The following is a 26,277-nucleotide window of genomic DNA, read 5'->3' as shown; positions in this document are numbered from 1 at the left end:
TGGCGGAAATGAAACAAAGTTTACTTTGCTGCGCGCATGCGCAGTAGTTGAGCAGATCCGCCGTTGATGTCACCAGCTGTCACCTGTCACGCTGTGCGCATGCGCAAAACATTCGGTCACTGGCGCTGTAGCTAACAGCTTACAGCTAAAGTGAAGCTACGGCTGCTGCCTACAACATGGAGAGAAAAGGTAAACGTTTGTCCCACGTTGTCGGTGAAACATTGGTAGACGAGCGTGACGCCATGTAATCGCTGCTCCATCTCGTGTACGGGCAAATTTATTGGACGCAGACGCGCGTAAATGTTTTAATCGAGTGCGTTTGTTCCGTACGGTTAGTCGCGGCGAGCTAGCGTTAGCCTTGTGAGGATTAGCTCGGCACTGAGAAGCTTCTCGCTCTTTCTCTGACATCTTCGACGACTTTTCCAAATTGTTACACCAACACGCTGTTCATTTCGTAATTATTCGCACACGTGTCTAATATTTAAACACCTGCAAAAATGTGTCAGCTCGATACCCCTGTGGTTGGCTTTTGCGCTTTAATGTGCTTTACAATATTACAATAAGATGAAAGGGTGCTTGGTGTCTTCTGGCGTCAGACTTTTGATGATGGCTCTTTTTTGTGTACAGTATTGTGTATATAGACTAAAATCTGAAAATAAATTGAGCCCACGGTCTACGCGGGTCTAAAATTAACGAATAGTACACGCCCCCACCCATAAAATCTTCGCCTGCATTACTGTAAATATACAGTACACCAAATTATAATCCTATATATTTGTATTATTACATACATACTCATCATCCAGTATTACCTTTAAAAGTAAATGCTTTAGAATGTTTATTTGAATGCATTATTCTATTATCATTCCATTAATTATGATTGGATGTTGTTTTATTTTGTATTAAAGTGTTTTACAACCAAATTTTCCTCGAGTGATGTTAATTAATAAGTTATTGTTTGGTGTTGTTTAGTGAAAATACAACAGCTGAACAATATCACACGAGATGGATTGATGTACTCACCCACCTTTTTTAAACAGATTCTGTTAAGTAAAATGCCTTATTTTGCCGAAACATAAGATAATCAGTCTGCTTTAATGGAGGACTACAGATATCAGTGATTATTTGCTGTTGAGACGCTGAAATCAGACGATTTGGACAACTTAAACTATAGCTCAAAATCACCTCTACTTATAGCTAAGCATCAACGATAACTCCCAATTCTTATGCTTGTATAAAGTTACCGCTGTACTGCATGTACAGTACATATAGGCTACTATACGTTTTAGGACAACATAAAATGATTCTTTGATGGCATACATGTTTGGTCTTTATGACTTAACTGGTTGCTCTTAACTATATAGTACATCGGTTCAAACGCGCTTAGGCTGTTTGACAGAAAATGTACAAGGACCAGGGCTACTATACAGGCCAGGGCCCTTTTCAGCCAGTAATTTAAGTTATGTTCCACAGTTTGCAAATTGGCAAAGGTTGACCGCAGTATATTTGCCTTTGTGATGCACCAATCCAGTGTTTCCCACACCATGTTAATACTTGGGTGGGCCACCCAAGTAAACTGGCCACCACCCAAGAAATGTTAAAGAAAATTCATTAAAAATATATTTAAAAAATAAAAACGTGTCGTGGCCGGATATACCGCATGTAATGTTAGTTCGCTGTCACTTTGTGGATCGTGAGGCTAGATGAGATGAAGTAACTGGACTGAGACCCCAACCCTCCTCCCCCTTCCAGCCGGAGTACACCTACCCAAGTTGATTTAAAATCTGTGGGAAACACTGAATACTAAGTATTTGTGTTTGAGTAGTAATGTGACAGGATTTCCGCAAAAAGAAAAAAGTGAAACGCAAGGTCTGATTGGAAAGGCCACGTCAACCCGAGTACAATGCAACAAGTAAAAAAAAAAACGGATAAAGAGTTCTGGAGAAATTTAGCTTTGTATGTGGGAAAAATTGTCTGTTTGGGTAACACTTTTGTTTTATTTTGCCTATAGAAAGTTTTTAAAGGCTTTTGATCTGCAAATTACATGTTTTGTTTTTTTCCATCACATTGTTAGTTTGAGTATTCGCTGATACCTATTGCAATTGTGATGACAATTTATTTTTATTTTTTTAAAGTAAAAATATTGTTCAAAACACAAACTGTTCTTGAACGTGGCATAACTCTCACTCAAACATTGCACTTTTTAGAGTACCGTATCAACTTGTCATTGTTGACAATTGCATTTACCATCCAACTGCATGTTTTTCTAATATGTCTGGAACACAAGTCACTTAAGTTATGGGGTGTCTCAGCCTGAATACTATGGCTACAATCGGGGTCATGTTACCTCTATGTGTCAATCCAAAAATAAAATTGAGTGAAAAGAAATACAAGGCTGCTTCTAGAAATACTATTCTTTGCACAGCATCCGTTTTACAGAGTATAATTTGTAATCCATGTTTACCTAAAAATGTCTCCACGTGGCTGACATGGCTCGTACTCCACCTGGCTTGAAGATATATATGTCAGGTTGGTAAAGTAGTATCGGTGTCATACTAGTTCACATTTAAACATTTTTAACCCGAGTACAGATGTACAGTATCGGTAGAGTAACGGTCCCCCGATAATTTGCTCTTTGCAAGTAGAATACTTTTTACTTCTTTGCGGTGTGTTTGTGTGTATATCTGTGTGTGTCAACGGTACAGTCGCGTGAATCGGTCAAATTACAATAAAGCAAACAATCTCCCTCTTATTTCCACAGTTTTGGCTCTTCAGGCGAGGAAAAAGAGGGGCAAAGCCAAGAAGACGTGCAAAAAGTGAGCTTCATCCCACTTCAGTGTGTTGCTACAGCCTGCTCTTTGCGCTCTTTTGTTTCTCCTCTTACAGTCCACATATTTTCATCTGCACTTGGACTTGATTGTGCTTACTGTAATTCAAATGTTGTTGTTTTTTATACAAACAAAGTAGATATACTGTAGTTATTTGAAAATGACTCACAAGATGGGTCAGAAACGTGGCTAATCTGGCAAAGTTGGCTGTTGGCAATGGCATATTAGTAGAAGCAGTGCACATCATCTTAAATTCATTGAAAAAGAAAAAAATATGTTAAAAAAATCATGAAAAGCTAATTAACTGTCCAGTTTAACACCACATTACCATATTCATCCACTAGCACTAAGAAAAATACAGAATGATTGAAATAAAACACTTAAATCTTTCATTGCTTTGGTGATAAGCTAAAACAAAACAAAAACAAACAGAACAGTATCTTTATGAGAATGCAAGATGACAAGATAACCATTTCCCCCACATCCCTACTGAATACTTTGTTGTTATAATTGCCAATCACAAGTAAACACTATGAATTTTGCTTTTACCATACTGATTGTTTTATCCCCCCCACCCCCGTCCCCCACAGACACACCCCAAAAAATCTAATTGTCATCAATGGCATTCTCTCCAGTTCTTATGTAACTGCAAAAGCTGTATACTGTATAAAGAGCAGAAATAAAGAAGCACACATCAACCCACAGAAACATGGCGTCGAACCTTGTAGCTGGACATACTGTATTTATGGAATAAAGGGGCACGTAAAACTAAACTGTATATACTAACTGTATATCAGCAACATCCTATGGTACCTTTCTCCATCCATGGCACTTGTGAGAAATATAAGAACAAGCCCGGAAGCCCCAAATTACTGCACAAGTGCACAGTGTTCGGTTCCGCCTTTAAGAAATGTTTGCTTTGTAGTTGTTTCTGTTCCTCAAAGACGCGACTGAATTTGACATTTTATGACCTACAGTATTTCATTCTCCTACACGTTTTGTTTTAGATGTATAAGTGTTGTTAACTTTGGTGCTCAAGGGCCATGTTTAAAGGGTAGCTCTGGTTGTCAGATGAAAAAAATTAATATGGTTTGTCAAGAAAATTAGCATCCAAATGTGTTCTGGGTTACACTGGTTGTAGGGCTGGGAAAAGAAAAATCTCAACCACAAAAAAATGGTCGACAAATTTTTGCTTTTTGCCCATAGGCATTGCCGGTACCTCGCACCATTGTACGCCATCCACACAGTAATTTCCAGGACACATTAAGTCCATTGTATATTACTCACTCTAAACCACCAGGGAACATCTCCCCAGTTAGCTCACCAGTTTAGCATGCGACATCCACGGACCAGCCAAACTATGAAAAAAGCTGAAAAATACGGTGACCAATTTTAGGGGGGAAAAATGCTCATTGTATGAAACAATAATGCAGCACTCTAAATGTAACATTGCCATCACATAAATAGAGATTACTTTGCATGTGTCCGTTCCACACCGTAGCACTTTTGCAGTCTTACAACATAATCGCATGCTACGCTGCACAACCTGAAATGCCTTGATCATTCGCACCCACCTCAAGTCATTGTCATGGCTACGCTGAGCCAAAATGTTTAGCCTGCCATGGTGATGTTGCGGCGCAACTCGCGGTGTGTGTGTGTGTGGGGGTGTGTGTGTGTGTGTGTGTGTGTGTCACTTTATTAACACACATTTAGCCAGAGTTTTTCTTGGCTCAAATTGACTATTCTGATCATTCAAACATATACACTGCACCTTCACTGACTCAAATAAGCATTTTTTTGGGTGACGTTTACATTCAATTGATTTTTCTTTAAACACTTCTTGTGATTAAATCGTTTACTAAGATGCAGATTTTAAATAGAGAAGACCCTGTTTGCTAGTAAATTAAACATAGTAAAAGGGCAGGTGTGTGTACTGTTAATGTGTACAAAGTTAACGACTCACTCACTAAACTTCACTTAGCTTAATGTGGCCCTTAAATGGTAAAGTTCAAATTGCTACAAGCCATTTTGTTGACACATTACACAGCCTGAGGCTAAACATTTAAGGCTTTTTGGTTTTCATTTGCTAAAATGCACTCTTGTACTCCTTCAGTCCAGTGCAGTGTATCCCTAAAAATAACACAATAAGCCAAAAAATGAAACAGCCTTTAGTTATTTGTAACTTTTACAGTAAACTGTTAGGTTCTACCTTTTTTTCTTTTTTCATTGGTAATTTGCTGCTGCTGACACTTTCAGGGTATCCAGCTCAATAGAGCATCAGCAAGTGATTCCTGTGCAGGGCCACATGCATTTGGCGTACTGTATATTGCTAAGCATTGTTGGCTACGTGTTTGGGGTACCGGTAGATTAGAAAATATTTGAAAAAAGTGACATTAAAGCCACCATAGTTACTGTTACTTTATTAAGGTCCGCTTATTATTTTTCTGATGAATTGGATATGTTTTGTAACAAAAGCAACAATATTAACATAAAAACAAAACAAAAAAACAATAAAATTCCACCACATTTGCAATAGGAAAGGAAACCCTTATTTCAAGACTCTTCTATTTCGATGTTTTTAGGAGTGACTACCCCACTGGTCTTGATACAGTGCCACCCTGCTACTATGCAGTAATACCGTAATTGCAGTTGAAAAAAACACTAGCTAGGTTCTAGAGATGAGTCCCCCCCCAAAAAATTGTATATGCAGGATAAAGACCCTGCATTTAGCATTAGGATTTTTTTACCACACAGTTTGCATGGAATATGTCAGGGATGACTGCTTTCTGGCCTCCCACAGAGAGTGGCTTTAATCTCCAACGTGGTGGTGGATGTAATGTCCCACTATTTGGTTCTCTTCAGTTTAGAGCTCTCAACTCAACTGTTGGAATACACAAATTTGACTTAAAAAAACATTTTTTTTTTTGTCTTTCATAGGTATCAACATCAGCATTTAAAAATAGGAGTGTATGTGTGTTTATAGTCTGTGTTATTCTTTCAACTGGTTTGGATGCAGGACACTTGCTTGATAGTTGTATGCTTGGTTTGGGTGTGTTCTTTCTCACAAGCTCATATGAATTGAGCTGTGCAATACTGAGCTGCTTAGTCTCCACACACCTTAATTTGACTTTAAAATGCACCTTTTACTCTCCCCATTAGGGCTGCAGTTATCAAATACTGTATTTTTAGAATTGATTATTCTGCTGATTACCCCAATCAAATAATCAGATAAAAATGGATGAAGCCCTTTGAGACTCTTTTGTGATTAAGGGCTATATAAATAAAGTTGACTTGACTTTTTTTCTTTAGCTCGATGTAGCGGCGAGCTGGCTGACCGTTGGCCAGTCCATTGTTGAGTACATGGGCATTCATTTGTTGTGGCCAAATTAATTAAAAGTAGTGAAGTAGTTCCTAACTTCACACACAATAATTGTTGCTTCTCTGGCATTTTTAGTAAAAAGTCTATATTACTATTTACTAGCTTTAGTAAATTCAGAATAATGGCTTGTCTACAGACAGCCGGCAAATCCCAGAAGTCGTCAGCAGGCCCAACACGAAGCCTCGCCCCGGGAACCTGAAGAACCCGAGGAAATTCTAGGCTCTGACGATGAAGAGCAGGAGGATCCCAATGACTATTGCAAAGGTGAATTTTGTTGAAACCTTCCTCTTACCTTGCCTGTCAAATTAACTTCTTTGACAGATTGTTCACATGCTCTGTTGACCTGATCTTTGGACGTAAATACTGTTTCCTCTTCCAGGGGGCTACCATCATGTAAAAGTAGGCGATCTTTACAATGGAAAGTATCATGTCATTCGAAAACTCGGCTGGGGACACTTCTCGACCGTGTGGCTCGCCTGGGACATCCAGTAAGGAACTTTGCTGTCAATTTTCACTGCAGCTTTTACACTTGGATGTGTTCCAGTGGCAGCTAACCCATATTGGACCTTAAAACAGTATTATTGATCGATGTTTCGTAGGATGAAGAGGTTTGTTGCAATGAAGGTGGTCAAGAGTGCAGAACATTACACAGAAACAGCTGTCGATGAGATCAAACTTCTCAAGTCTGTAAGTCAATCCGTTAATAAGAACAGTTACAAATGCACGCAACAGCGCTTGGCTCCTCTTTAGTCGATATTTCATCATCATACTCAAAATACTTTTATGTCAGTTTAGTACTGATTGTAGTTCTTTGTGCCCAGGTGAGAAACTCGGACCCTGACGATCTTAAACGGGAGATGGTGGTACAGATGTTGGACGACTTTAAGATTTCTGGTGTCAACGGAACCCGTATCCTTTATGACTGACCCATCCTGATTTTGATTCACATTTGACCCATCAAGCATTATTAACATGATGCTTCTAGCGGAAGCACTACTTGGATAAGATCCTGTTTTTGTAAAAAATTAAAAAATAAAGTAAAGGAGAATACAGCCACAAGCAAGGACTCGAGTGCACACTATGCCTTAAAAATAAACCGAAGATGGAGACAAATGACAAGGATGTTAAGGAGCAACAGTGTTTCTTTAAAACTTGCTACCTCTCAATGTACTATTGCACTCATTAAAAAGCAAACAACAATAGGCCTATGCAAATGTTGCATGTACAATCATCGGCAAAATATCTGGTAACCTTCTGTTAAATGAAAAAAAAAAAAGGCTGTAATGGTCACTGAATTATCTTGAAACTGATGAGATTACAAATTGCAAAAACATTATTGACAAGCCACAAAGTTTCTGGCACAATGGCCTTTGGACAGATAGCAAGTCCCACCAGCTTTATTTTTTATAAACAGTAAAGATGTGTAACTAGGATGCACCGAATATTCGGCCACCGAAAATTTTCGACCAAAAATGGCAAAAATAGGCATTTTCGGCATTCAGCCAAAATTAAATTAAAGCTGAAAGAATATGGCCGAAAGAGGATCTGATGACGCAAGCACACGCACCCCCCCCCCCCCCCCCCCCACACACACACACAAAAAAAAACGCTGTAAGCAAGCGTCTGTTTGAATCAAACACCAAACGCGGTGGTGAGTATCCGCCCCGCTGCTCCCTGGCATTTTGGAATACCAGCAGCTTCATTGTGCACACTGGAGAAGGAGTGGGGCGTCGCTTGGTAAACTACAGTATTGTCCAGCATTTCAGCGAGTCTAAAAAGAGAGCGCTGCTGAGAACTGGGGTCTATTTCATAAAATAGGTTTGGTGAAAACTCTGGGTCAAGAAACCCTGATATGTGGGAAACTCTGCGTTTTCCGTTTCAGAAAGGGAGGTAACTCAAACCAGAGAAAAAGAGGTAACTCTAGCCTGTTTCATAAAAAGAGGTCATTTAAGTTCTCGGTCAGTTACCGTAGTAACATGTTCCATGAACCAAACCTGGTCGGTTGCAGGTTTTTTACAATGAACCTTGAGGTTTTCTCTGTCCCCGCCTCCATTCAGACACACACGAAATTTCATTTACTCATTCATTAAGTCCGCTGCGACGTGTTTTGGCATAAATACGCCTATACTCTATAGCGTAAAGTCACGAACATGCTTTTGACAATGACCCTATTGTATTAGAGGTGAGCCACTTTTTATCCTGCAGCACCTTCCTTTTTTTCTTTGAGAGCCCCTTGAACACTTCCACTTCCTCACTTGCATTCTGGTGCCCGTGCTAAATACTTAAGCTAATGTTAGCACTATAGCACAAGTAAACACTTACTATCTGTGGGTGACTACAGATCTGTACAGGACGCCGTGTGTGCACTTTGCAGTCCATTCCCAAAGCCGATTGGCTGGTGCGAAGAAATTTATTTATTTATTTTTAAACGTTGGTGAATATGTGAATGTGCCGATTTTAATTGTGCCGTACCGTGTCCCGCTCCAAATAGCCTACAAATGCGTCATCCGTACCGCGCCACACACATCCTTGCCCGCTGGTGCGTTCTACTGTACACCGCCAGAAAATGCTCAGTTGCTCACCTCGCGTTTGGTGTTTAATGTACCATTCGCCAACATGTCTGTGGTGTGGACGCATTTCAATTTATATTGTGCTTTGTGAAAATGCCAGTGCTAAATAGGCCTAAATATTTTAGAATAATATTGTAATTTTAACTAATTATAATAAATGCAATGATAAAAAATTGCCATAATTTTTTTTAATGCATTTTTTCAATTTTCGGCCAAGCATTTCTCTTTTTTTTTTTTTTTTCGGTTGTCGTAATGTTGGGATATATTTACATCCCTTCCCTTTTTTTTTTTTTTCCTTTTTTTGCCTACTAAAATGTGTCCTGAATCTACAATGGAATCTCAAGACTTTTAAGATATCCTGGAGGGGAACTATGTTTATCATTGTTGTGATCTTAACGTTTTCTATTCAGACGTCTGCATGGTGTTTGAGGTATTGGGGCATCACTTATTGAAGTGGATCATCAAATCAAATTACCAGGGTTTACCTCTACCCTGTGTAAAGAGCATCATTAGACAGGTGAGCAAATTAAACACACACTATCACGCCTTTAATACGTTAATGACTCATCATAGTGTTTCAGGTTTTCGGCTCATATTGTTCAAACATTCATCTTTCATTGATGGATTTGCTTCATTATATTAGCTGTGCATGCAATATCAAGTTCAACACAAGCAGTCTGGATTGGTTGTCAGACCCCAACTTTGCTCTCAGGTTCTTCAAGGCCTCGACTACTTGCACACAAAGTGTCAGATCATCCACACAGACATCAAGCCGGAGAATATCCTGATGAGTGTTGAAGAGCCATACGTCCGGAAGCTGGCGGCAGAAGCCACTGAATGGCAGCGGGCGGGAGCGCCGCCTCCCTCGGGCTCAGCAAGTACGAAATTTGCTTCTGATGTCCATGCAGACTTGCTAACAACTGTGTTCTAACTGATGACATTCTTTCTTTTGCAGTTAGCACAGCACCTGCTCCAAAACAGGTGGGACTTTTTTTCTGGCAAATTTCACTTTCACAGTGTGTTTGCAAATTTTCCACTGCCTCAATTATGCTCCAGTGATGCTTTATCCGCATTAAATCTTCTCTTCGATGGTCTTAAAAATACCTCAGGGACAGTAAACAGCATTTCTGTATTTTCTGATGAATTTGGGCATGGTGGAGGCAACTGCTTGTTTTTCTTGTTTCTTGCTACTTTTGTGCCCATACATTTAATGTTTAAAACAGACGGGTAATGTTTCTAAATTACATTAAAAAAAGAAGAAAGAAGGTAAAATGTAAGTGTAAATTAATTCCCATTTTTGTATATTATTTATAATTTTATTCTAATTATAATTAAATAACCAATATAATCAATTGAAATATTGTACTATATGATAAAATTTCATCATTTGCAATAAATCAATTAACCAATTATTTAATGAGAGAAATTAATATACATTTCATACAAATGAATAAATACACTATTAAACCAGTTTGTTAGGGACAATGTTAAATTGCGCGCCGATTCTCTGCATTGTCTGAGCAATTGTCATTTTATTATAATTATTGTATTCCTGGTTCCTTTAATTTAGCTTGATGACTCTCCGCATCGTTTGCACAGCTGCTATTGGTCGGTAATACAGCACTATTGGTACCCTTATATTACGTAAATGCTCTCTGTACTTATGCGACATGTCCTACAAAAGTATATGGTATTTTTTTGTGATAGTTGCTTGGCAATACTAGTGTGACTCATACTAGTGGAGACAAATTGTGTGTTTTTTACATTATGTGGCCAATAAAGCTGATTCTGATTCTGGAATTGGTTTAACTCTTTGACTGCCAGACGTTTTCAGAAAAGGGATGCCGCCAGTGCCAGCCGATTTAAGCATTTTGACTGATCTTTCAAGGTCCACAGAAAATGTTCTGTTTGGACTATGGAAACACACGTACTACCAAATGAAAGATTGGACTTTCATCTTTCATCAGAAAAAAAAAGTTTGTTTCTACCTTATTCCGTTCTTTAGTAATCAACAATAGAAAATGGTTAGTTTGACCCAATTTCGCCTGTTTTGGATCAAAATATGGAGAAATCAAGCTTTTAGTGAAACGATATTATTTCATGCATTCTAGTGAATTTTACACTTCTTTTTGTCCATGAATGATGCCACAAACACCTAAATAGTGCTTTACTTCTATAAAACACTACCACCAAGAATGAAAAAGTGTTTTTTGATAGCAAAATACGTTTATTTACATTCAACAGTGTAACAATTTGACAACAATTTGGCAAACTATTTACAAATGTGTGCAACTGTGGTGCTATTTACAAATATGTGGATGTTTCAACGACAGTTTTTCTTTTTGTAACACTCTCCTGCGTGCAAAGAGACGCAACAGCATTTGCACAACAGATTGCCTCTTCGCGTGCGCCACTTTCTTGCAGGCCGTTTTTTTCCGGGGAATAGCAAGTATATACTGCAGTGTGTCATCAAGTCTAATATCAGGATCATGCTACGGTTTCGTTACGTCTCGCTTCCCCGTGTCCTTCAGTTGCTATACCGGGTGGTAGGAGATGTTCTGATCCATTTTATCCACTCCATTCATGGTGGCATCGTAGTCCAGAAACAGTGTCTTCTCCGTGATCAGACTGTACCCGCTCCTCCGATGAATATGCATTGGACTCGGGGTACTCTTCATTGTCCGATCGAATGTCCGCTTGTACAGCTCCGCGTTTTCCGGCGTTAGCAGTGCTAGCCGGTGAGGCTTTATGACGAGAGAATAACGGCCGCGGCAATGCTTCCAACTCCGGCGTCAACCTCGGGAGTGACCATCATCATCATCATCAATGTGCATTGGTCGATGCTTTTCGACTACTCTCCATCGTCCGATCGAATGTCCGCTTGTGCAGAAGTACCCGGCCGGCTATTGTGCGCGTTTTCCGGCCTTAGCAGCGCTAGCCGCGCTAGCCGCGCTTAGCCGGTGAGGCTTACTACGTGATCGTAAACACGTCCAGGCTTCCAACTTTGGCGTCAAACTCGGAGTCGTCATCATCATCATCATCAATCTGCATTGGTCGATGCCAACTCTCCATCGCCCGATCGAATGTCCGCTTGTGCAGAAGTACCCGGCCGGCTATTGTGCGCGTTTTCCGGCCTTAGCAGCGCTAGCCGCGCTAGCCGCGCTTAGCCGGTGAGGCTTACTACGTGATAGTAACAGGCCAAAGCTTCCAACTTTGGCGTAGAGCTCGGAGTCATCATCATCGTTGACATCAATGCGCTTTTTAGTATTGATTGATGCTTTCCGTCTTTGAAAAAAATGCTCAAGCTGAGCTGCTTGTAACCGGTTGCTTGGTCAAGCCATTGTGGCTTGGATCAGCCATTGTCTCCTCAACACTCTAGCTCCGCCTCACGTCTTCTACTGACGCCCACGGTGGGCGGCCCATCCAACCTTGTGCAAAGAGAGTCATCGCTGCCCTCTAGGGGCCAAAACGAGTCTTTGACTAATCATATCTGCCTGATACTTTCAGCACAGCTGCCCAAGGCTTTCCTGCACCCGTTTTTGAAAAAAAAACAAAAAAACATAGGGGACGTCTTTTAACGTCCTCGGCGCCCTTCCCTAGGTTTATGCTAAACGTTTTATAACGTTTATGGCAGTCAAAGAGTTAATTAATGCAATGAATATTACAGGTCTCTTGCTAATGTAAGCGTTTGTTTGACCAGATTGAAAAATGGAGCAGGACCTATGTGGCCCTGCAGATACCTTGTTTTCAATATTGCACCTTCTGTGTATTTCCCTCTTCAACAGACTGTAAAAATGTCTAAAAACAAGAAAAAGAAGTTAAAAAAGAAGCAAAAGCGACAGGCAGCATTGCTGGAAAAGTGCATCATGGACTTGGAGGAGATGGAGAAGATCACAGGGACGCAAGAGGAAGATGAGGATGTTGACGAGGAGCCAGAATCTCCAAAGGGCCGGGCATGTGCTCCCCTGAGGCAGCGGTCTCTGCAGGATGTGGAGAACCAAGATGCACAAGGTTACAAGTCATTTGCCAATTATTTTTGCCTTTTGTCCAGGTTCACCCATTCATTGCTTTACTGTATTATTTTCTGTAAATCTTGAAGTTATATCAGTCTTTTCCTACCTCTATAATGAAAAATAGAAAAATCTCATGGCATATCACCAAGCTAAAATATCACAAAATGGCAAATTTCCCATGTCATACCTGATGATCTCACAGCGCACTTTTGTGGTTTGTTATCAATGTATTACAGCAGAGGATTGTGTGAAAAATGTTTTTCCTTTCCTGATGGTTTCAGAGAGCGGCGTGAATGTGGACGGGTTATCCGAGCTGAACTGTAATGGCCACGCGGAGGTGGAGCGGAGACTACCCCAGTGGAGAGAACAAGACCAACATAATGGCAATGTTGCAGAGAAAAAACACCACACCATCTGTAACGGTTTGGACTGTGCTGACCTCGAGGAGGAGCTGCACGCTGACATTGAAGATGCTCACTGCAGCGGGGTGTCTGCCAGGCACTTTTCTGCCCGCCTGGAGGAGGAGCTGGGAGAGAACATTTGTCGAGAGCAGGGAGAAGATGGCAGTGGGGATATTCTGCAAAATGGTCAGTTTGACAAAAGCACACACCCTCTCTGTGATGTTCTTCCGAGTGCTTTCTTATTGCTCTGCTCTGATTTAGGCAAGCAAACGGCGGGATCCCTGCTAGTCAACCCCCTTGAGCCAATCAACGCAGACAAGATCAAGGTCAAGATTGCAGACTTGGGAAACGCCTGCTGGGTGGTGAGTCGTCCTATTATGACCTGAGGGATTTCCTGATTACCCATCAGGCCTTCCAAACACAAACACACCCAGTGACATCCAGTTACCAGAATAGAACAGCTTAAGCTTCCGTAATTATTTTTTTCCTTTTTCGCCTGCAGAAAAAGCAAACGACAAAGACTTTATTCAAATCCTTTTGTGTGTGTGTGTGTGTGTGTGGGGGAGGGGGGTCTCTATTTCTCCTTATGCCAAAAACATTACAAATTTACAAATTCAGAATCAGCGTCCACAGAAATAAAATAAATAGATATTTTACTCTTTACCGTTAATAATCCAGTGCTACTCACACTGGTGTACGGATGGTACGAATGTTTGGTAGTGTCGTAGGCACACACTAGCAGCCACGCTTCCGTCAGCTTTAATAATGTCACACTGACGCTGTCACTGACCACCAAATGTGGAAGAAGGTTACAGTGATTATTGTCTGTTCTTCTGCATTGCTCTCAGCACAAGCACTTTACCGAAGACATCCAGACACGGCAGTACCGCTCCTTAGAGGTACTCATTGGCGCAGGTTACAGCACACCGGCGGATATCTGGAGCGCGGCCTGCATGGTAAGAAATGTACCGGACATCGCACCAAAATATTGATATTCAACAAATGCAGCCTGACAAGCCCGTCTTCACCAGTGCAGCTACAGGGGAGGGAAGTGGTAGTTTCGTGGATTCTCGTGTTGATGGTAATGATGATGAGGATATTGTTGTCGCCTCAGGCTTTTGAACTCGTCACAGGAGACTACTTGTTTGAACCACACTCTGGTGAAGATTATTCCAGGGACGAAGGTACGACTCGTCCTCACCATTCCCTATTGTTCTTCATTACATCTTCTAGATCTGGAGTTACCTGACATGTTATTTTGTGCTTGAATTGCACACATTTTCACACAGTAACTATGACTACATGTGACCTGTTAAATTGGCCTAAATGTTAACTGTTACACTTCTATTGAATATCCCCATGCTACTATTCAATTAAAGATCAGTTAAGTCACGGGTCAGATAAGAGCACATGAAGAGATACTGAGAAGAAAATATATAATGTGGGGGCGTGTCACCATCATTCCTGTGAGCCCCCTCCTTTCCTGACTCTTGAGTACTTGAGACAGGGCCATCAACGGCTTCATTACCTCATCTTATAATGCTGCACGCCTCCTTGTCAGACCCTCCTCCTCATTATTCATTTAACCTCATGCTTTTTGTTCCGACTTGATTCTGCTCTAGCATGTCAGCATGCGCTCACGTTGTTTCTTTGCATACTCTGCTGCTTTTTTTCAATTGCAACTTCCTTAATTTGCTAATCTTTTACCAAATCTTGGTTTATTTCTTTCCTTAACACATGCTGATACATATGATTTCATATGTATATATGTATAATATATGCACAGTGCACACTCATACATACGGATAGGATAGCAACAAAAACGGCACTCACCTTTGATTGGATAATTACCCGTTTACTCCTTAGATTTAGTTTACGATATGCAGTAGTTAAACACCAAACTAATGTATATATTTTTCCAATTATATAGTGAGTGTTGAAAGCTACCAACTTATGTCACACACTTACAAGTAATTCCTCAGTGTTTGGGCCCGTGTGATCTGGCAAGGAGTGTAAAATGGTTGCTGCACATCTATGAGGCACCTGCGCCATGTGCTTCACTTTTCCACATCCAATATGGCAGCAATATCTACATAGCATTCAGTGCTCAGTACAGTGTCTACGTATGTATAGTGGGGTTTCCATCCAACCATTTTTATTCGAATTTTCAAGAAATGCGAAAATAAAACTGGAAACGCTAGAAATTTAAAAAAAGGCCCAAAATTCGCAAATTCTTTTACGCTTAGAAGGGGGGTGTATTTTGAAGCGTATTGAAAAAATGAAAATGTGAATTTTGGCTATGGAAACTGGTTTTGCGAATAAACACTGACAAGAGCGGATACACGTCACACGTTTTGACCGGTTTGTAGTCACAAAGCAATGTCGGACGATAAAGTAAGGTTTGTTTGGGAGGAGGGGGGGGGGGGGGATTTTTATTCCAAATATTTTTGGAATTAATTAAATAAGTGAATATTAATGCCATTTTAGATGCAAACCCACAAAGAAGATTTTTAAGAATTACAAAAGCAAACTCATACGACGTCATCGCACGGCGCAGTTGCTTCCTGTTCTTCTTCTTCTTTTAAATTACTGGTGGATCACATCTCTATGGTGTATACCGCCACCTACAGCGGCGGAGTCCCTTCTCAATATTCGCAAAAGAAAAACAGATGGAAACGGGCATTTTCACTAAATTCGCTTAAAAATTTTCAAATCAATTGGATGGAAACCTGATTTATGTCTGAGCGGATTCATCCACTTGATAACGGACCATCTTCTTTAATCATAACACAGCACTGTGGATATTGCACCTTGACACCGTCAAGAATTTTTCTGCAAGTGCGCCTGCTTGACACTAACATTCTGTTGATATTCTTCTTCTCCTACCTACAACTGAAAACCCAACTCACTGTAGTCTATTTTGTTGTTGCTTTCTACCTGACACACCTTTTTACTTTTATGCTGTGTATCAGAGGTGTGAAGTGAGTCTTTTGCAGTGTTGCCCAACCTTGATTGGAACAAAGCGCATATTTTAAAATCTCAAATCATCCAAAAATGTCACAAAATGGAAAGTGACCACCCTGTTCATTGTGGAGCTGCAAACCCACTTGTGATAATGGTGCTAATCTGTGATGTAGAGACCTTTTTATAGAAAAAAAAATGTTGCTTTGTTTTAACCGAAATATCTGCGATATAGTGGGGGGGGGGGGGGGGTATTGCCTGTACTGTATACTGCAATAATGATGATCTTGTCACTCACATATTCACATAGTGTGAAATATTTTGGTTATTTGTATGACAACCTGTCACTGTAGGTCAGTGGTATAGATGGATCAACAAATACACATTATTTGTACTAAATAAATACCTTTAAGAGCAATTAATTGAAATTGGGTTAATCCAATGGCACACCTGATGCTCTTCTGTGAATCAACAGCCATACTTTTTGGCTTTCAGTGAAAATTGCCTGATGATGCAATCACTTTTGTTTTGCCATTCTTATATGACGGCCTCCCATACAATGCGCTGCTTACCATGCCAGGCTGTCATCCTCATCCATTGCCCGGCACTCCATGTGACTGTTTGCCATCTCCTCTCTCCTCCATGCACGCCTTTTCTCGTTGCTCTGCTTCTGACGGGCCTTGTCTCCAGACCACCTTGCTCTCATGATCGAGTTGCTCGGTAGAGTTCCGCGCCATTATGCTCTGAGTGGGAAATACTCACAGGAATACTTCACAAAGAAAGGTATGCCACTTGACTGTCACTCACACTCTTGTTTCCGTTGTTTTTCTCCCCCTTGCAACTGTGTGTGTGGTGTAGACCACATAGCGCTGATCATTGAGCTGCTGGGGAGTGTCCCACGCAAAATCATATTGAATGGAAAATATGCCAAGGATTTTTTCACCAAGAAAGGTAACCCCCACCCTCCACCCCCGCAAAAAAGAAAAAGATCTGCCTTCTCAGTAGTATATATTTTATTTATTGATTGTAGAGGTGCAATGATCAATTAATTAATTGACAAGTAATTGATAATTACATGAATTGATCACTATTTTAATAGTAATTGTTTAGAGACCTTGCAAGTCTCAACCGTAAACATTCTATTAGTTTGAGAAATGATGCTCAACATTTTTGGCAAATTACAAACCAAATCCAAAGCTGAATTTATTTATTTATTTATGTGCATTTTCTGCATTATCTAATTGAAATAATTTCCTGTTTTTTATATAGGGATAGAAATTAAAATATTGAAAAAAGAAAACATAATTGATCAAAAACATAAATCAACAGATTTATGAATTATGAATATACAGTGGAACCTCGGCGTTCGAACGTCTCGGAACTCGTACAAATCGAACGTCGACCAAAAAATCAGAGTAAAAAATGCCTCGGAGTTTGAACACCCAAGCAAAGCCGAACATATCTTGATCGGGTAGCCGAGTAAAGCCAAGCGATGACGAATGCTAACGTTGCGGTAGTGGAGACGAAGCGCTGCTCATTTCCTGTCAGAGCGGTAGAATATTCCTGGAGGTGCCATACGATGTGCATTTAGATTTTTCCACAACAATTTCCTCGACATGGGCCCAAAGAATTTTCTTTTACAGTCCTACAAACCATAGTGGATTTAGAAAGGAGATGTATACTGGCATGCTGTTCAACAACGTGCCTGACGCTAAAGAGCACACAAGGACCCCTTAGTAGCCTAACAATATGCCCAATTTAAAATACACTCAGCACTGAACTAAAGTATGCATTAACACAGCATTTTTCATCTACTGATGCCCTTACACCACAACAAAAAAGGTAAGGTATTTTTTATTGTTTGAATGTTTTACAGGGTGGTACATGTTTATTACATAAATATAAATTAAAATAGTAATTTTCTGTTTTTGGAGCTTGGGAACGGATTAATTGCATTTATATTATTTCCTATGGGGGGAAAACATTTCGGAGGTTGAACAATTCGGACTTTGAGCACTTCACAGGAATGAATTGTGTTCAAACTCTGAGGTACCATTGTAATGGTAAGTTGCAGTCCTAATTCTGAGAGAGGTTTTATTGCCTTAGTGATGTTACAGAACTCATCAGGGGTGGGCAAAGTGCCAGTCTAACGAGATCAGATTGACACGATCAATTCATGTTTATTTCATTTATTAAGCCGTTTTCCCCTCCAAATTTGTATAAGTGTACCGAATGTTCCGGACTATAAGGCACACCTGACTATAAGCCACGCTAGCTAAATTTGGGGAATACTCCAGACTGGTCCATGTGTAAGCCGCACCCGACTATAAGCCGCAGGTGTTTTTATGTTACCGCACTGGTATATAAGGGTTCCCGCTACCACAGGGGATTGTCGGGACAGAGATGACTGTTTGGAACGCAAAGCGTCCCAGTTATTAACGCCTGAACAGCATATGTGAGGTGCACAAATAATACAGCGCACCTCCTGCAGTTACAGTAGTAGTACAGTATAACAGAGCAAAACTTACAGCGCTTGACAAGGCATTAACGTCAAATGGCTAAATGAAGTCCATTTTTAAAAGTGCTTGCCGGCAACACGGCAGTAAAGGTGCATTCATAAAAACACGGCTGTCTTCGTCAGAATTGAACAGGTCGATTGCCTTTAACTTAAATGCAGCATCATATGCACTTCTTGGTTTCTTTTCCATAATGAGGGGACAAACTGTCTCGCTCTCGTTCTCTTTCCTACTGTATTTGGGCTCACTTGGTTTGGTTGTGCTCTGCCCAGCGCTCTTGCGCTTCCTTTATAGTGCGCCCCTTGTGGATAAGCCGCGCCGGTGTATTAGCAGCAGGGTCGAATGCAAGTGAAAAAAGTAGCGGCTTATAGAAATGACGGTAGTTATCTTTTTTTTCTTTTTTCTTTTTTAAATTAATTTATCTCATTAAATAAATGGTTATTAAAATAATACATTTGAAACTATTGGTAGAAAAATACATTTTAAATACATTTAACCATTTTTGATATCAAATAATAGGTAAATCAATTAATGAAATTAATTAATAATGAAACTTTTAGATAATGACAATGGATTAGTATCTAATTATTAAGATCATTTATCCAATCCAGATTTATTTATAGATCATATTTAAAAATGACAGGGTTGACCAAAGTGTTGCAGAATTGATTTAAAAACATGTAAGACGGAGGACAGTGTAATATTAGAGAAGATAAAATCATTGACACATGCGTCCATCCAAACAATAAAATACTAAATACTAACCTTGCCAGCAAGCTGAATTCTCGCGGTATTTGTGAGTTCACAAACTCCGGAGAATACATCTTGTGCCACTCCCGCTGATACGTTTTCAGCCGACCTTTTTTAGGTCCGACCAATCAGGCGATGTTTAGGGCGGGACGAAACCAATAAGCGCCGATGGCGGAGGGAAACAAACAAAGCTAACAGACGAATGGACGCTGCAGTTAATTCTGTTCTCGCAGAATTACTCCCCGTTTCCTTATTGAATATTGAACAGCGAGAGGCGCTTCGTGCATTCTTATCTGGTGAAGATCGTCGTGCCTTTTTTACACCTGTCTTTTTTTTTTTTTTTTTACATGGACAAAAAAAATCAGCATAACTAGATAGTAAAAGCGTTTTTGTGTGCACAGGGGACCTGAAGCACATTACCAAGCTGAAGCCATGGGGGCTGCTGGAGGTGCTGGTGGACAAGTACGAGTGGCCCCGCCAAGAGGCCGAGTGTTTCGCCGACTTCCTGCTTCCCATGTTGGAGCTGGTCCCCGACAAGAGAGCCACTGCGGCCGAGTGCCTGCGCCACCCTTGGCTGGCCTTCTAGTGGACTTCGCTTCCCTTCCACTCTCTCCGGAGAATGCAACAGATCACTTTCCACTTTGGGCATATCATATGAATATTTATTTCTCTTGTCGTTCTTTGGTTTTCGTTTGTGTCGGTTGTTCCCCCGGCGCGATGGGGATGTTCCTCAGTCGGCTTTGACTGCTGTACCCAACCCGGAGTACCTGTTCTTGTCCCGCTTCGAGACTCCTCCTCCTTCGTTCTACTCCTGCACTAAAAGCAACCCAAACAGGATATGTAGCCACGTCTCCACAACTTCATTAGTGCTGTCTCGTTCCTTTTTACCAGGTCTTTTATCTTCTGTTTAACATGTGTAATATACATTTTTGTATTTGTAAAGAAGGCTTAGGAAATTGCACACGGGGCTGGCATATACACTGACTAAGGTAACGTTCTTGCGGCGTTTTTCCAGGCAGACTGATGTGGTGAGGCACGGGTGTCTTATCTGCTCATGCACAAACATCAAAAGTGTTGATGCTGTCTAATAGCTTGAGAGCGTAATGATGATAATAATAGATGCAATAAATTGCCAATACCTTTCAACCGTTATTCATTGGAGATCAGTGCAAATACATGGGAATAGGCTCGACTAATATTGTGCTTGTACTGCCTTCACCTGAATGTGTACTGGGAAAGGATTTGCAAATGTATTTTTCCACACAGCCAAGGTTTATTTGGTGTTTTTATTTAGCCACAAGTCAACTTGGCATAGAATAAATGACCTCTTTCATTGTCATTGGATGCTGGTATTCTTCTAGAAAAATGTTTCCCAACCATTATTGAGTCAAGGCACATACTTTCTATTAGAAAATAAATTCTCACGGCACACCCAAGATTTGTGATTTCTGCTAAATTTCAGCAATCAACCGTTCTACAGCGACACAATTCTGGAATGGATTGCTACAAGAAGCCACAAAAAACAGCCCATCAAAAAGGGAAAATAATTGTATATATCTGTACCAAAGACTTTGCCTTTCTATAAATATATATTACAGTTATGTACAGTTTCTAACAAATGTTATATCTTAGCTAAAGTGATTTAGCTGGGTAGCTGTGTTTTAAATAAATGGGCGGAAGATGTTTGTGCTTGGTTGTATTGTGTGGCCAACAAGTACATTTGTGTGTGAGCTCAAACTTAAACTCAATCTAGAATAAAAATGTTGCATACTGCACAAGTTTCTATGAAGTGTTCTATTCAAAAAGTGGCACACCTCTGCGCAGGGAAATCTGTATCTTGGATCCTGAAAGCGCAGCAGGCTCATCATGGGTTTTCTGTCAAGTGGGGGGGGGGGGGGGGGGAAGGAGCAATTAGAAAATTTGAGAAAATGAGAGTTGCTGCTTGCATACTAATTAACATTTAGACCAGTTTGATGCACACTTCTGAAATAAGTTGCATTTGTTTTCTTAAATTGGTTAATTGATTGATTTTAAAAACAAATCTAACATTTTTTGCAAATACGCTTACACTAAATATTGTTCTCTATTATATAATTGATTCAGTACAATTAAATCAAATGTATAGTAATGCAGTTGAAAATAATGAGCAGCAGTTACACTAAACGGCTACATTTAACTTTTTTTTTTTTAATTATCACTTCATTAAAATGTTACTAAATCTAAGTAGTAATAAAAAAATTGCAATTATATATATATATATATATTTTATATTTTTTTAACCTAAATCTACTATACAAATTCAATTTTACAAATCAAATATGGTCATGGGGCACGAACATGGGACACAGTAAATAACACTTGTACACAGGTCAAAACGTAAAGTTAAAGTAATATAATAATAAAAAATTGTAATTATGAAGGCACAATTTAGACTGCAGTGTCTGCGACAAATGAGTTGCCTAATGTGGGGGTATTTGCGTTTTGCTGTTTGCAACTGCACAGATCTGCAAGGAAGTGTGACTGGACAGCCTAGAGATGACATTTTGCACCACTGGATTTAAATTGTATTTTCAAACATCTGCATTGCATTGCAGTGCATTCGGCAAGTTGACTAATGACTGCAAACGGGTCTCTTGAGCTCTTCCAATGCCCCCCTCCCTTGTTCCCTGTTGAGACGCTCCTGCCTACCTGCACCATCCGCCTCAAAGTCCTCCGGCAGCAGTTTGTCCTGCCGGTTGCCCAGCGTGAAGGAGAGAAAGGCCAGCAGGAGAGCATCCAGGATGCTAACGATGGCCAGGATGTAGGCCCAGCGCACCGTGCAGTTCCCCAGGCTGTACTTGTCAGTCCGCTGGCCGCACATCGACTTCACCTCGGGGGCGTCCCAGCCGTCGGGGTAGATCATGCAGCCCATCACCATCAAAACGGCTGCGGAGAAAATTCCAAAACATCTGTTTCAGGTATTCTCTGTGTTAGTGGAGTTACTTACTGTAGCCCTAAGATGTTGTTCTCGCGTTTCCGGAGGCTGGGTAAAAGGCGGATTACAAATAGTTTACATTTTCGGACGTTTTCTGGCGTCTTCGCTGCTAAATTAACCAGCACGGCAGGACAAGACTTCAAGATCGTTTTCGTTTATACAACTCATTTTCTCCCTGGAACGAGCTCACTCGGTTACACTTCTCTCTCTCTCTCTCTCTCTCTCTCTCTTTTGCGCTCATGTCGTGACATGCGCAGTACACAAAACACTTCAGCATGTAAAACTAAAATATGATACTTAAAGTAATAATTCACAAAACAAATGTTAGTCAATTGCAGGTAAATAAAAATACACATTGGCAGGAAACGTGTTACATTACAAGCAACGTTACTGAGTACTTGATTCTAACAGTAACTTCACTGATGACCTGATACTAAAGTGTTAAGGTTATATTTTAGTTATTTCAAACTAATGAAAAACAAAAATAAAATAAATTAAAAAACAATTTTGAAATAAAATAAAAATGAAAATGTTTTTTGACAACTAACTAAAACTACATTTTATGTTTTCAAAACTAACTAAAACTAACTATAATTATAGCAAAAATTTCCTTCGTTTTAGTCTTTGGTAATTAATCAATGCATGAGCCTTTGGGAATGATTTTAAATTTGATATTAAGTAGATTTATTTAGATATGAACCGGAATAAGGACGTTTGAAAGTGTCACATAGAAGTGACGTCATTTCCTTCCTGGTATTGTTGCAGGTTGCAAATGTGCTGTTGAAGCGACACCTGATCAGGTGACTTTCATGTAACTAAAACCCCAGCAGAGGTGTCAGAGTGTGCGCCCTGAAACCAGAATCACAAAGCTCACCAGCAACAAGAGCCCAGCATGCCAAACACGCCCAGACTGCGTTTCATCACCAAAAACTCGACGGTGGTGTCAGAAAACATCGTCACTTCAGAGGCGTGTTGTTAGAACACCACAAAATGAACCCAGAATTATTTCTAATAGTATATGTGCTGATATTCGTGGTTGTTATACAAATACTCTGGACATGGTCAGGTGTGTTATCAATGTAAATTATGAACTTGTGTCAGACGTGTCCTTTGGTTGGCTGGTGATCATCAATCTTTTATATACAGGGCTGGACTGGCTATCAGGCGTACAGGGCAGAAGCCCAGTGGGCCACTTTCTTATTTAATTATCCCATTCACTGCTATAGACGTAACTATTTATATTAGTTTAACATTTTTTTCCCACTTTTGTTAACAAGAGTATGAAAACCTAGATTTTTTAAAATTGTATTAGAACAGATTTAAAATTTGTGATTAATCATGAGTTAACTAGTGAAGTCATGCGATTAATTACAATTACATTTTTTAATCACCCGACGCCCCTATTTTTTAATAATCTTTTCTTTAAAAAAAGATTTAAAAAAATAATATATATATATATATTTTTTTTTAAGATTAAAAATTAGGGGCAGCAGGCAATTACAATTTGTAATTGTAAATATTTGCATGACTTCACTAGTTAACTCATGATTAATAAAAAAATTGATATCTGTTCTAAATGTACATTTTTTTTAAATTGGCTTTCATACTCTTGTTAACAAAAATGGGGAAAAAATGTTAAGCTAATAGAAATAGTTAACATTAATTTTCAACGTCTATTGCTGTCAATGGCATTTAAAATGTGTGATTAATCGGGAGTTAACTTGTGAAGTCATGCGATTAATTATGATTAAAAATTTTAATCGCCTGACGCTCCTATTTTTTAATAATCTTTTCTTTAAAAAAAGATTTAAAAAAATAATATATATATATGTATTTTTAAGATAAAAAATTAGAGGCAGCAGGCAGTTACAATTTGTAATTGTAAATATTCGCATGACTTCACTCGTTAACTCACAATTAATATTTTTTTAATATCTGTTCTAAATGTACAATTTTTTTAAATTGATTTTCATACTCTTGTTAACAAAAATGGGAAAAAAATGTTAAACTAATAGAAATAGTTCAAATTAATTTTCAACGTCTATTGTTGTCAAATAATAAGTTATTTTCCTCCATTTTACCCCAAGAGACCAGCCCACAGTTGAGACGGAGCAGCCTAACAGCAAACTAAGACTCCAACTAATTCTGTTCCCTTTTTCTTTCAGTATAACTCTGTGCCTTACCGGAAGCGAGTTGCATCCAGGCGCAGATCTTGTAGACGCTGCCGGCGTTGCAAAAAAAGAAGAGGCCGAAACACACCGTGGTGCCCACCACCAGCAGCATGGACGTGGCCACGAAGAACATGGCGGTGCGGAAGGCCGGCGACGGGATGGAGCTGAAGTCCAGCAGGCTGCCCCTGCAGATGAGCTCCGAGGTGAGCGCGTTGCCGATGCAGTAGTGGAAGAGGCCGAAGTAGCCCGCCTGCGGCGTGTTGACGCTGTCGCCGATCCAGAAGGGCTGGATGAACACCATCACGGTGATGATGACGAAGCACATGGTGAACACGGCCCAAAGGACGCCGATGGCCCGGGAGTTCCTCACGTAGTTGGTGTGGTAGATGCGAGCCGCCTCCTGGGCCGGGAGCAGGTCCATCCTCGGTGAGGGTTGGGCTTCGGGTGAGATCGTGGGTGGGTGCCCCAACGACTGTCAGTCAGTCGCGCATCTGTTGCATCTGCGGCCGCCTTGTGGGGACTGAACTCATGTTGGAGTCAGTTTTCAGGACCATGGACAGGGGCGTGACGTGGGTGTGCGCGTGTCGGATAGAGGGAGAGGGAGTGTGTCGTGTGAGTTTAGTGATAGCACTCACATCGCCAATGAATGAGAATTCACTAATTTTCACAGGTTAATCTTTATTAATTTTAATTAAAATATATTTTTTAGTGATATCGACAAATTAGACTAATTTTCAATTCAGGATCAAACTGTGTATTGCATGTTAAAAAAGGTTTACTCCATTTGCTTAGCAAGTTATTTGTGAGAATGGTATTAAAGTCACAAATTAGTATTTTTTGTGCATACATTTGACTAGTTCGCGATCAATAATTGGAATAATGGAGCCTCAAATAAGTATTTTTGGGCCACAATGTATTTTTTTGCCCCTCATTTCATGTCGCGTACTTTGTGTGTGAGTAATATGAATGTGTTGCCTTTGTTTCTTCAATTATATTTTTTTTATGGAGCCACAACACTGACAATAATATTTGGTATTGAATTTTTTTTTTATTGTGGAAAAAACTACATTGACATTGAAACAAGTATTGGCATTGTAAAAGGTTGTATTGAAAAATAAAATACAGACATAAAAAAAAAATCTATTTTCTTTAAGCATTTTTTTTGGTATTATGTCTTTTTCAATGCCGATCTTCAGGTTTTTTTTACACTTTTTTTTTTCGAGTGTCAAAGGTTTTCAGTTTTACTTCCCTGGTTTTCAGTTTCACTTCTCTTTTTTTCAGTTTCAATTTATTGGCAGTGTTTTAACGTTGGGGCGGGGATGGAGTTGGGGGCGTGGCTTTGAGCGCATGAACGCCTTCCAGCTTCTCAAGAGAGGAGAGAGGAGAGCGTGTCCTCTGTTGGCTAAAGGCAATACTCATGGATACAAGTTCACCAGGAACTCCTAAACCGTCTGTAAATCAGTTTTTTTTCTACATATAACCTTGTGGCGTCAGCGTTAATGTTTCTGTAGTAAATCAGTTAGCACGTTATCTAAATTAGCATGACATGGTGCGCAAAGTAATTTCAAACATGGTGGTTTTAATGCCACAAGTAACATATATAACCACATATAACCTTGTGGCAAGTAACATAATATATAACCACATATAACCGCATATACCTTGTGGCTTACAGGCGGTTTAGGAGTTCCTGGTGAACTTGTACTCATGAATA

General features: G+C 39.9%; 2 protein-coding genes across 3 annotated transcripts; one reads left to right on the top strand and one right to left on the bottom strand.

The window, feature by feature from the left end:
* The first annotated feature begins 58 nt into the window (after window positions 1–58).
* srpk1a (SRSF protein kinase 1a) lies at window positions 59–21,101 on the top strand. Of its 2 annotated transcripts, none has more exons than XM_086067908.1 (16): window positions 59–189; window positions 2,762–2,816; window positions 6,344–6,471; window positions 6,587–6,695; window positions 6,807–6,894; window positions 7,029–7,116; window positions 9,188–9,294; window positions 9,490–9,655; window positions 9,733–9,758; window positions 12,563–12,788; window positions 13,072–13,377; window positions 13,453–13,553; window positions 14,040–14,147; window positions 14,306–14,375; window positions 17,011–17,103; window positions 19,820–21,101. In XM_086067908.1, the coding sequence occupies exons 1-16, from the start codon at window positions 177–179 to the stop codon at window positions 20,002–20,004; spliced, it is 1,869 nt and encodes a 622-aa protein (XP_085924034.1). In that variant the 5' UTR covers window positions 59–176; the 3' UTR covers window positions 20,005–21,101. The 2 variants fall into 2 exon arrangements, with proteins under 2 accessions (XP_085924034.1, XP_085924033.1); XM_086067907.1 differs by lacking the exon at window positions 17,011–17,103 and adding an exon at window positions 16,843–16,935.
* Window positions 20,685–25,097, bottom strand: lhfpl5b (LHFPL tetraspan subfamily member 5b). Its single transcript, XM_086067909.1, has 3 exons — window positions 24,576–25,097; window positions 22,107–22,343; window positions 20,685–21,293 (listed from the first exon to the last, which is right to left on the bottom strand). Exons 1-3 carry the CDS (start codon window positions 24,982–24,984, stop codon window positions 21,283–21,285), a joined length of 657 nt encoding a protein of 218 aa, XP_085924035.1. The 5' UTR covers window positions 24,985–25,097; the 3' UTR covers window positions 20,685–21,282.
* Window positions 25,098–26,277: the final 1,180 nt, after the last annotated feature.

Source organism: Leptonotus elevatus, chromosome 2 (genome assembly GCF_054856555.1).
Source record: "Leptonotus elevatus isolate MCC_2025b chromosome 2, RoL_Lele_1.0, whole genome shotgun sequence".
NCBI classification, from domain to species: Eukaryota; Metazoa; Chordata; class Actinopteri; order Syngnathiformes; family Syngnathidae; genus Leptonotus; species Leptonotus elevatus.
Note: the sequence above shows the minus strand (reverse complement) of the source record. Positions and strands in the feature narration are given on the sequence as shown.